Source organism: Thermobia domestica, chromosome 2, assembly GCF_964235325.1.
Source record: "Thermobia domestica chromosome 2, izTheDome1.hap1.1, whole genome shotgun sequence".
Taxonomy (NCBI): domain Eukaryota; kingdom Metazoa; phylum Arthropoda; class Insecta; order Zygentoma; family Lepismatidae; genus Thermobia; species Thermobia domestica.
This window is the reverse complement of record NC_137455.1, coordinates 7,035,516-7,048,422: the sequence shown is the minus strand read 5'-3', so window position 1 is coordinate 7,048,422 and position 12,907 is coordinate 7,035,516. Positions and strand designations below refer to the sequence as shown.

General features: G+C 34.8%; 1 protein-coding gene across 2 annotated transcripts in view; it reads right to left on the bottom strand.

Moving 5' to 3' along the window:
* GAA1 (glycosylphosphatidylinositol anchor attachment 1) overlaps nt 1-12,907 on the bottom strand; it is a 51,380-nt gene that overhangs the window by 31,594 nt on the left and 6,879 nt on the right. For both annotated transcript variants that reach the window (XM_081738297.1, XM_081738299.1), the window contains exons 6-8: nt 6,352-6,504; nt 1,947-2,065; nt 34-114 (exon numbers count right to left, since the gene is read on the bottom strand). In XM_081738297.1, the coding sequence (XP_081594423.1) occupies nt 34-114; nt 1,947-2,065; nt 6,352-6,504 (353 nt within the window). The remainder of the gene's footprint in view (nt 1-33; nt 115-1,946; nt 2,066-6,351; nt 6,505-12,907) is intronic.

The window sequence follows — 12,907 nt, the reverse complement described above, 5'->3', positions numbered from 1 at the left end:
TCCTTTGCTAGATAATTAAAGGACAATACAAACCTTCCTATTTGGTAGAATCCATCTCCACGAACCGCTGACTCCTTTTGAAAGCCTTCAATGGTGATTGCTTCTATACCAAACCTGAAAAAAAAAGAACAATTTCACTAAACTCAAGTTCAAATTAAAATTATATAGTAAAACATAAATTATATACACAAATAAATACGTTAAATGTAAATTATATACGAGAAGTGTTCAGTAAATATCCGTGTTTCGTCCAGATAACTCAAACATGAAAGTTATTCAGTTTACTAACTATTCTGAAGTGAAGAATATCTGTCTGATATTAAGCAGTAAAGTTCCAAGTCTAAGCTATTTTCTCACATTATATTATTCCAGATGATGTTAGATAGCTGACTTCAGTGAAGGAGAACTCGTGTGATTATATGGTTAGCGCACGCGTTATCGGCACGGAAGACTTGGGTTCGTTTCCCGGTAAAAGCTCATGTTCCCAGGTTAGATTTGGTGACACGTTTTAAAAAGATGTTTGTCTCTTCTATGACTGTCCGAACGGTTAGTCAACAATTTGCTCTGACCTCTTGAATTTTCTCTTCGTTCTGACTGATGGAAAGACACCCACGACGTAGGTCATCTTCCGAAGATGTTCGAATGGATCTGAAGCAGGCTGTCACTCGAATGTCATCGTGGGGATACGGTGGGTCAATGGAAAGCGCTCACCTCTAGTATTCACGCTTGTCTGTGGTGAAAAACATCGTGTCCGTGAGGTTTGTTGAAGTTCTCTATCTTTCCTCCACCATCTTCGTTCCACCGATTCATTCTTTTATTCCACAATCGTTTGCTTTCATTTATCTTCCGTTTACTTCACCATAAAGAGCACATCTGAAGGACGTAACACTAAAAAATTCATTTAGTTCCACTTCAAATGTTGTGCAATTCATATCATCCTCATCCAACGGTTGAGAGATAATTTGGTGATATTCTGAGGCTGATGCACACAATTTAACATAAAAACGAACAGATTCGCTGTTTCCTCACTTCCACCATCTCAATACTTGACAATACAAAGTGCGTCGTTTTCACAATATCGGTTTTCACGCTTTACTAAGCGACAGTACACACACACGACACCGCAGCATCCTGAGATCTTGTTACAGGGTGTCTACTAAAATTCCAAAATGAAATTTCGTGATTTTTTCGTGACCTTTTCTTTACCAAACCATAAAACTTCCTAACATTCTCAAGAGCGAATTCGGGTGCAAAGTAGGCCGAATTTTCATGCATGCGATAGAATACTTTGCTTGCGATTCAGTAGCGTTTAAAGCCCATCATAAAGACATTTTTGGTGGTGAATTTTGACATTTTATAGAACAAAATTTTCCAGTTTGTGCTTATATTTGTACAGATAAAAAATATTCGTGACCCAAGAGCTAAATTTCGTGACTTTTTCTTAACCTTCATGACCGTTTTCTGATTTCGTGACTGATAGACACTCTGTGTTACATGTTATTACAGTGTTCAACCACAGCTTTGATATGTCACGTTCGAAGAAAAATTTCTGTTCGAGTACTAAATTGATAAGCCTCGTATATCCATAAAAAATAAATTTGTCATTGGAAAAATGAAATGAAATCTTTTAGTTTTATGTCTCACGGTTATGTCAGTAGACTAAAGGAGACGGTGATGATGGGAAATGAAGCAAGTGGGAGGACACGGGAGAACCCCGAGATAAAACCCACGAACACGGTATTTGTCTCCACAAAGCCTACTTGGCGCAAGGTGGGATCGAACCAAGGACTCCACGCACCAAAGGTGAACGCTCTACTATTAAACCACCGTGCACCCAAATAAGTCATTAGAATTTGTTAGGATAAGTACTGACAGCTTACAGTAACAACAAATTGCCTACCTCACATTACAATCTTTATAACAACCAAGTTAACTAATTCACTAACCTGTGGAAAAGTCCATGATTCCCATTAGGAATTCCCGTGGCTTGAGTAGAAACCATGAACAACAGCGTCTTCAGTGAATATAGCCAACCTTTCAGTGATACTCGATTTGAAAGTGCAACCTACAAATAGGAAGAGATTAAACTTCAATCTCTAAATAAAATAACGATAATAATAATATCTTTTTATTGGTATCAAAAAATTACAGATTCTCGGTCCAATTACAATTCCCAAAAATAGTACAAAAATAACAAAACAAACATGCATATAATAATATTAAAATAAAAACATACATTAAAATAACGTAATAACAAACACTAAGTAAAACATTACTGAAATTACGATCAATTTATAAAAGATACAACCATGCATGGACAATGATAAGATAAGATAAATAGGAAGCAGTGTAATTAAAACATGCAAAAATAATAAAACAAAAGTTTATAATAAGTGGTAGGTTATAAACTTCCTTTGAATAGATGGAAGATCAGGAGTAAAGACATCAATAATATGTAAATAATTGTTGGCATTTGACAAACATTTATATATCGAAGAGTCACTAAAAATAGGATTATATTTGAAAATTCTAAAATTTATTATTGACCTTTAGGGACACCAAGACTAACAGCCTTAATTAATGGTAATTTGCCAATCAAAACATTATGGAGCAATTAAATATCGAATAAAGTTCTTCGTTCAGATACTTTGAGTAGACCAAGAAGGTGCCTAATTTCATCTTGAATTCTCTGATAAAATTTTGAATTTCCATTTCAACGATGATAGAAACAAGTTTTGAACTACTTCGGTATCTTTTTAGAGGTACTGGGCTCCTTTATTCCAAATACTACCATATTCAAGGTGACTTCTTACGTTAGCTTAGTGTAGAATTAAGCAGGTTTTCAAAGAGGAAAAATCTTTAGAAACCTATATTAAGATTCCTAAGTTTCTTCTAGCTTTAGAAACTGTGCATTCCAGAGGAGGAGATAATAATAATAATAATAATAATAATAATAATAATAATAATAATAATAATAATAATAATAATAATAAATACTGTAACAAGGACGGAAAGGGTTACCAAATAAAATAACAGCCATTCTGCAAAATTCTACAGAGTTAAAGGAATTAAAATGTCGCATGCTGTTGAATAATTAACGTGGTCTTGCACTTAATCCCAAACTGTTTCAACGGTAACACACGTCTTTTTCCGTTGAAACGATTGGGACTAACTTCAAGGCGACGTATTTCCGGGGCAGTTTAATTACTCCATAATTCTAATTTGTGTAATCGCACTCTTGTATTCGCAGATGATCTAATATACCCTCCACCTAATGACTTTTGTAAAATGTGAATGAGGTTTTAACATTTTGAGGGGGACCATGGTAAGTGTGATTTCGTACTTTATAAACATTTTTCTTTCACTACTTCTTTACACTTTTGTAACGCTAACAAGTAGGCAAAGATATTCCATTGAGGGATCAAATAAAAATTCGGAAAGATAGAAATAATTCTTTTCAAACCTAAAAATATTACGAATGAATCATTATCAAAGCCAAACATATATCTTATGTATCGCCATTTCTCTGAGGCTAAAATGATGCAAAGACACCTTATCTATAAATTAACACGAACCATTTGAGAATGTTCCAAGAGCATTGCCAGAATGTACTTAAAAAGAATTAATTTCTCTTATTAACTTCTACAGGCTTTATAGCAATTGTTCTATGTACTTTATTATTATACACGGTGTACTTATTAAACAATTCTTGTAATATATCTATCCATTTATAGTATAAAAGCCAGTTGAGAATACTCCAAGAGCATTGTCAGAATGAACTTTAAAATAATTAATTTTTCTTATTAACTTCTACAGGCTTTATACCAATTGTTCTATGTACTTTATTATTATACTCATTAAACAATTCTTGTAATATATCTATCCATTTATAGTATAAAAGCCCAGTTAAGAATGCTCCAAGAGAATTGCCAGAATGAACTTAAAAAGAATTCATTTTTCTTACTAACTTCTACAGGCTTTACACCAATTGTTCTATAAACTTTATTATTAATACTCATTAAACAATTCTTGTAATATATCTATCCATTTATAGTATAAAAGCCCAGTTAAGAATGCTCCAAGAGAATTGCCAGAATGAACTTAAAAAGAATTCATTTTTCTTATTAACTTCTACAGGCTTTATACCAATTGTTCTATATACTTTAATATTATACTCATTAAACAATTCTTGTAATATATCTATCCATTTATAGTATAAAAGCCCAGTTAAGAATGCTCCAAGAGAATTGCCAGAATGAACTTAAAAAGAATTCATTTTTCTTATTAACTTCTACAGGCTTTATACCAATTGGTCTATATACTTTAATATTATACTCATTAAACAATTCTTGTAATATATCTATCCATTTATAGTATAAAAGCCAGTTGAGAATACTCCAAGAGCATTGCCAGAATGAACTTAAAAAGAATTAATTTTTCTTATTAACCTCTACAGGCTTTATACCAATTGTTCTATAAACTTTATTATTAATACTCATTAAACAATTCTTGTAATATATCTATCCATTTATAGTATAAAAGCCCAGTTAAGAATGCTCCAAGAGAATTGCCAGAATGAACTTAAAAAGAATTCATTTTTCTTATTAACTTCCACAGGCTTTATACCAATTGTTCTATAAACTTTATTATTAATACTCATTAAACAATTCTTGTAATATATCTATCCATTTATAGTATAAAAGCCCAGTTAAGAATGCTCCAAGAGAATTGCCAGAATGAACTTAAAAAGAATTCATTTTTCTTATTAACTTCTACAGGCTTTATACCAATTGTTCTATATACTTTAATATTATACTCATTAAACAATTCTTGTAATATATCTATCCATTTATAGTATAAAAGCCCAGTTAAGAATGCTCCAAGAGAATTGCCAGAATGAACTTAAAAAGAATTCATTTTTCTTATTAACTTCTACAGGCTTTATACCAATTGTTCTATAAACTTTATTATTAATACTCATTAAACAATTCTTGTAATATATCTATCCATTTATAGTATAAAAGCCCAGTTAAGAATGCTCCAAGAGAATTGCCAGAATGAACTTAAAAAGAATTCATTTTTCTTATTAACTTCTACAGGCTTTATACCAATTGGTCTATATACTTTAATATTATACTCATTAAACAATTCTTGTAATATATCTATCCATTTATAGTATAAAAGCCCAGTTAAGAATGCTCCAAGAGAATTGCCAGAATGAACTTAAAAAGAATTCATTTTTCTTATTAACTTCTACAGGCTTTATACCAATTGTTCTATATACTTTAATATTATACTCATTAAACAATTCTTGTAATATATCTATCCATTTATAGTATAAAAGCCAGTTGAGAATACTCCAAGAGCATTGCCAGAATGAACTTAAAAAGAATTCATTTTTCTTATTAACCTCTACAGGCTTTATACCAATTGTTCTATAAACTTTATTATTAATACTCATTAAACAATTCTTGTAATATATCTATCCATTTATAGTATAAAAGCCCAGTTAAGAATGCTCCAAGAGAATTGCCAGAATGAACTTAAAAAGAATTCATTTTTCTTATTAACTTCTACAGGCTTTATACCAATTGTTCTATAAACTTTATTATTAATACTCATTAAACAATTCTTGTAATATATCTATCCATTTATAGTATAAAAGCCCAGTTAAGAATGCTCCAAGAGAATTGCCAGAATGAACTTAAAAAGAATTCATTTTTCTTATTAACTTCTACAGGCTTTATACCAATTGTTCTATATACTTTAATATTATACTCATTAAACAATTCTTGTAATATATCTATCCATTTATAGTATAAAAGCCCAGTTAAGAATGCTCCAAGAGAATTGCCAGAATGAACTTAAAAAGAATTCATTTTTCTTATTAACTTCTACAGGCTTTATACCAATTGTTCTATATACTTTATTATTAATACTCATTAAACAATTCTTGTAATATATCTATCCATTTATAGTATAAAAGCCAGTTGAGAATACTCCAAGAGCATTGTCAGAATGAACTTTAAAATAATTAATTTTTCTTATTAACTTCTACAGGCTTTATACCAATTGTTCTATGTACTTTATTATTATACTCAGTAAACAATTCTTGTAATATATCTATCCATTTATAATTTCCTTGAGTACTAAATTTTTTCCACATGTTTTGTTTAAGAATTCTGTTAAAACGTTCTACGATATGTTGCTTTACGAAGACAGATGCTCAAAATTGAAAAAAATACCAAAATATCATTGGTATTTTAGTGAGAGAGAGAGAGAGTGAGAAAATTCAGTAACGAATTTTTAAGTTTCATGAAAATGTTAAAAATTTAAATTGAAAAATCTTACCCTATTCTTAAAGGTATGCTTCACGCCTTCCTTCTGACACATTTTGTGGAACAGATTGACCAAATCCAAATTGGGCAATTGCCCATTGAGTCCTTCCACTTTAACATCGAGATGACTTACTGTCTCCGAATGAAGCTCTAAATTGACTGCAGCCTGTAACAAAAGACTAAATCATTTACTAAATGTCCACAATGATACTATAATTCAACCTAATCACAATACGTAAATTTAAGATTTCTTTCACTATAATGTTCGGCACTGGCAAATTTTCTACTTTTTTTTTTTTTTTTTTTTTTTTTTTTAAATAGTCATCGTAAAAGGAAACTGTTTCCTTTTATTAAAGTCATCTCGAGTCTGTATGTAGGATTGCATGAACAAGTGTATGCATTAAATTGTTGTGGTCCTCCGTAGCGTAGTCTCTAACGCTCTCGTTTTTCGTGCAAGCGATCCCGGGTTCGATTCCCGGTGGGGACGCTCGGTCGAAAAAGTGGAAAAGCTTTATCAGGTCAGCCATTTTGAGTGAAGTTTTCCTGAGTTTTTCTCATTCATACTAGGCAAATGCCGGGATTGTACCTAACATACGGGTCCCAGCCACTTCTTTCCATTTCTTCGATAATGTGATCACCGAGGGATGTCATCCCTCACACGTGACGGGCTAACATGGCCACAGATGCCGAAAGTCCAGAAATCTAATTCCTAATCCCATTAAACTGTTATGGGCAAATCTATTAAGCCTCTTTAAAAACTTACTTATAAGTCTTTTACCTTTTTTGAGCCATATACTAGGAAAGGAAGGAAATTTAAAGGGGCTAATCAGTCCATACTCCCCTTCCTTAAAGGAAACTTAAAATATCCCATAATATCAAAATACTTTTACGAAATTTTCTAGAAGATACAAAGTACTACTTAGTAAACTAGTCATTGTTTACGAGATAGTCTTCATTCTTGACTAAGCCTATGACGACATACGATGTTGTATAAAACGTTGGAGACTAGTTTTGTAATACACCAACAGATTGCGCAAGGTTGCACACACAGGCACAGGGAGCACCGACCTTCATAAGTCAGTGTGTCTATGCCATGAGACATCGTCCTGCGTACAGCTCAAACTGTCCAGCTGGTGCTATTCCGACCACTTGCGTTACCATGTGTGCGATTTCAACATGAACAGCAAGTTAGAACAACAAGCGAATGTGAAATTCTCTGTGAAACTGGGCAAATACGGCACAGGGCTGCTTGACATGATTCAGCAAATTAACGGTGATGCTGGAATGAGTTGCTCGAGGTGTTTTGAGTGACACGCGCGCTTCAACAGCGGACATCATCATTGAAGACGACGGGAGATCAGGACAACCTTCAATGTGCACAACATCGGAAAATGTTGAAACTATTAGACAACTTGTGCATAAGGATCGTTGGAGAATAACCCACAACATTACTGGCATTGTCAGTGTGTTATACGGGACAATACACGCAATTCTCAAGTACAATTTGAACATGCACCGTGTTACTGCCAAGTTCGACCCCAAGCTGCTGACCCAGGAGCAGAAGGAACACCACGTCCAAAACTGCCAAGAAATTCGTCAGCGTGCCGTGGATGACCCGTTCTTCATGTCGAGGATCATTACCGGTGACGAAGCTTAGGTGTAAGAGTACGACCCTGAGACGAAGCAACAGTCGATACAGTGGAAGAGCCCATCATCTCCATGACTGAAAACGACGGGGCAGGTCCGCAGCTCGACCAAGTGCATGCTCATCGGCTTGATCGACATTTGCGGCATTGTGCATCACGAACTCGTCCTCAGGGGTCAGATCGTAGATAACGAATCCTACTAGCAGGTTTTAAGGCATCTGATGGAGGAAATTCGGCAAACAACTCAGTGCCGCATCGTCGTATACTTGCCCAATCATACGTATCCTGGAGCGGATTTGTCCAGTTTCACACAGAATTTCACGTTCGCTCATGTTTAACTTGTTGTCTATGATGGAATCGCAGACGTGATAACGCACGAGGTCAGAACAGCACCAGCTGCACAGCTTCCGATGTACATAGGCTGATGCCTCTTGGCACGGTGACTTATGAAGGTCGGTGCTCCCTGTGCCTATGCGTGCAGCTTTACGCTGCCATCTGTTGGTGTGTTACAGAACTAGTCTTGAAAATTTTTGATACCACCTCGTAATTGGTTTGAAAATTATTCTTTAACAACGCAGAATATATTGATAATGAAAGCTATTACCTGGCCAGGATATTAGTGCGGTTTTTCGTGGAGGGCGCTAGTGTAGTGTTTACATCAGTTTCTAGGTAAGCGCGGTGGGACAGGGGAACGGAGAGCGTTACTCTGCAGTGTATCCAACGATTTTCAAAAGTTGCAGTTTACATGTTATAAGTAGCCTAATCTGTTTCGCTTAATAAAGAACTCCATAAATTATATAGTTGTTATTGAATGCAGTAATGGTTATTCCTGCAGTAATGCAGATGTATTGTGGATAATGGCATATGCATGGAAATTAACAATTTAAGAACAAGATAGCATACAAGTGAGTTTCTACCGTGTATTAAGCAGATTATATAAAAAAAATGATTACGTTTTATTTGATTTCATTATAAAACAGTAGAAACCTGTAAAACTCAGTAATAAGATGTAATGACTAAAATATTAATTATGGGTTGGTAGCTTAGATACTTGCGCAATATCTTGTAACTGTAAGTTTAAATCAAGTTCAGGCTCGCGATGCTTGTATTTGTTTTAATGTAGGTCTATCGATTGACAACTAAATTATTTTCTTGAGTTGTAGCCAAGAAAGAATTCTGATACGTTTCCACTCGAGAACTGTGGAAGTTCCCTCCGTTGGTCTATTGGCTAGCGCATGTGTCTTTGTTGTACGTGGTTCTGTGAGAGCCCAACAATTAATTTTACAATGTTTCACTTTCATTAATCATCTGTCTCCTCTAGCATAAAGAGCATAATCATGGGACGTTAAACTAAAGAAATTTCATTTCATTGTTTCGATTAATGTGAACCCTTTGGGGGAAAAGGAAGTGAAGAAGAAATTTTCCTTAATTTTTTAAAGGGCTACGGGATTGGATAGCTTGTCTTTCGGGATTGCCTTGTAAAACCTGATTACAATGTGTCTTTCTTTTAGGATTATAATCGTAATCCAGCCTTTTGGTAAATGTGAAATAAAAGTATCGATAAAACATCAGCGTATGGGTAATGTAAGCATAAATATCATTGGTTCAATACACAATAAATTCATAACTTTTATTTATGAGTATAGAAATTCCCTTTGAACTCCCTCTGAATTTCTTTCAGACCCTAGGTCTCTTGTGACAAAGAATTAATTCTATTATCTGTTTTCATACACAATATAATTTTGAAACTTGGGAGCCTAGTGTTGTCTTTGTGTCTGTAATACATAATCATTTGTCGATTGACTTCAGAAGACTGAGTTTAGCCCGTGAGCATAAGTTGCATATAGTTCAAACATATCAGATGTACGGTCTTGTTTAACAAATCCTGTGTGCACATATGAAATTCAAAGACAAAGGTAATCAATCGTCTTTAAACAGCTGTATTTTTATTTCAAGTGTAAGTACTAAAATGTGCTACGTAGATTTCCGGCCAGTTGTTTCATCGCCGGTATCTTTGAGCAATGAGATAGCAGTGGAAGACAAACTTCGTTCTTCTAACTTGATATTTTGAAAAACTTACGCAAGTGGTTTTGTTACTTAAATACATATCTATTCACTCTAATAAATTTCAAAAGTATCATTAACTTTATAATAACATAATGAATGTAAAAGTTACCCTGAAAATGTATTTTGTATTTCTTTTTTAATATGAAATTCATTTTTTCTGAATTTCACGAGCTATAAGAAATCAATTGTCAGGCTCCCCACTTTAAATTTTAATCGCTCCCCTACCGCCTCAATGTAACATTGGGTTTATTTCTTTTAAATATTTTTTTTTTTTTTTCAAAATATGGTAGTAATACTGAATTTTTAAATTACCAAACCATGCTAAATAATGACAGGTTAGATATCAGAGAAAGTTATCTTTATCTACTTTCTTAATTAGGGGCGGATCCAAATCTCCTTCGGAGGCGGTTAGATTATCAGTTTCTCTCTCACCAGTCTTTTGAAGCACATCCGAAAATGATCTCAATGCAAATTTGTTACTGAAGGTACTGTCAATCGATCGATCACATGGTCCAAATTGGTAGCAATTTCGAAGACGCCTTATCTCAAAACTACACAATAGAACTTGCTTTAAACAATGAAAGCGCAGTTGCCAAAGTATAACTTTGATTCACAAAGATGAACTTCGAGGTTTCGTTAACAGATGAATTAGGAATTCCTTACACTCTAATGCTACGAAGTTCTCAGTGTTCCTTTGTACAACACTGAGGTTAGTTTATTCGCAAGTTATTGTCATATTAATATGGAGGGTGTATGTACTTTTTTTTTCCAGTCCCTTAAAATGTTCTGAAAATAACTTCCATAACTTTTGAAATTGTGTTTGTCTTAACTTGAACATATGAGTGAGTGGTTTATTATGAACAGGGCAAAAACAACTATGATAGATTAATTACAAGTAATCCGGTTAGAAACACTGTTGTTTGTATTTTAGTTCCAAAATCGGCCGCCCGCACTCGTTCGCTGGTGGACTAATACCTGCTAAGTACTTTTTCTACGTACTAAACAGTTCGCACATAAAGAAAACTGTATTAGCTTTCTTTGACTCGCAGAAATGTGGAAAAAAAAGTGTATGTGTATGTGCGTAGGGGGGACAGGACTGGTGGAAACCTTTAAATTAAAATCTGAATTAATGGAAGTTAACATTGGCGATCAATACAATCTAACCGTAACTGTCATTCTACTTCCTGACTTCTGTGATTCCCGAACATTACTTGTAATTTCGAGCTTTACACTCTCCCCTGGAGTATTGATCACGGAGGATAAAAACAGGGAGAAAACAAAATTGAGAACATCAGGAAATAAAATGTTACAGGCTTGTCAAGGGAAGAGCGGAGCTGGAACACACTTTGTCAAATTCAATGATCACACGTCAGATGGAGATAATGCAAGTTGCAATATGGCGGAGTCGATTTGTGCGCCCCTTTTGTTCTTTTGTTAGTGAACAGTTGCCAGCTCGTGCCGATATTTTTGTTATGTTATTGCTGTGCGAATTTTGTAATTACTGCTTCCCATTGATTACTTAACCATTCCTTATCTAAATTTAATTTTAGTTTTCTTCAATGAATAAATAAATGTTCAAATACGAGTCCCTTTACTTCATTCTTGGCCCCAATAAAATTTGTGAATCTTCTACTTTGTGTGGCATTTCTTTTAGATATTTCGACAGACCTGACATCGGGCTTTCCGCTTTTGAGTCCCCTAATATGCTCCCCGATACGGACCTTGAGATTGCGTTTAGTTTTACGTACGTAACTCTTATGACAACTGCATTTTTGTCATAAACACTCAATTTTTCATTGAAATCCGTGCAACAACTCTTAAATTGGGTAATGTTCTTTTGCAACAACTCTTAAATTGGGTAATGTTCTTTTCTAAGTTTTGGTGAGGTTTCAAAGATGTACGGAAACCGTATTGTGTATAGATCTTATTCAATGCAGAAAAAAAAATGTCATTCGTTTCGGTTTTAGGTCTATTGAAACGTAAATACCTTTTAACCTGGGGGTTATATTATATATATTAATGAGAAAAGGAATTTTTTTCACACTAGATCCTCGATAGGTGCGAATTCTATAACACACAAACAGTAAGAAAGTAACTGACTGGTCTGGGACTCGAACCCGGGACCTCCGGCATACCGTGCAGATGCGTTAACCATTACGCCACCCAGTCCCCCCCCCAAAAAAAATCGGTTATTTTCTTCTTTCACTAATATATATGAAATCACACCTGTCATAAGGTGCTCGATGTATAGACACAGAATTGCCCAATCACAGCAGAGGTCTGTGGTACAATCCACGTGGTCCGAGATGACAGCACCGACTTCGAGGGTAAGAGAGTAAGTGGTTGTTCTAAGAAACGGACTGCATGGCGTAGTGGTTAACGTATCGGCACAGTATATCGGAGGTCCCGGGATCGACTTCCAGCGCAGTTAGTCACTCTTTTCACTCATAGTGTGTTATAGAATTCGCACCTATACAGGATCTGGGTTATACCAATTAGTTAATAATGGGATTGGATTACTTAGCTTCAATAATCGGTCCAGGTAAGAAACATGGAAAAATCAAGGCTACGCTGATTTGGACATGTAAATGAAATGAAACCTTGAGTTTCACGTCCCACGGTTATGCCGGTTAGGCTAAAGGAGACGGTGATGATGAGTAATGAATGAAATGGTGGAATGAAGAAAGTGGGAGGAAACGGGAGCACCCCGAGAAAACCCACGCACACGGTGTTTGTCCACCAAAGTTCACTTGGCGGGGGCTGGGATCGAACCCGCCCCCTGCATAATAAAGTGATAGGATAGCAGCCAAGAGGAAGGCTAAGGAACAGATGGTAGGATGAAATACGAGAGAATGA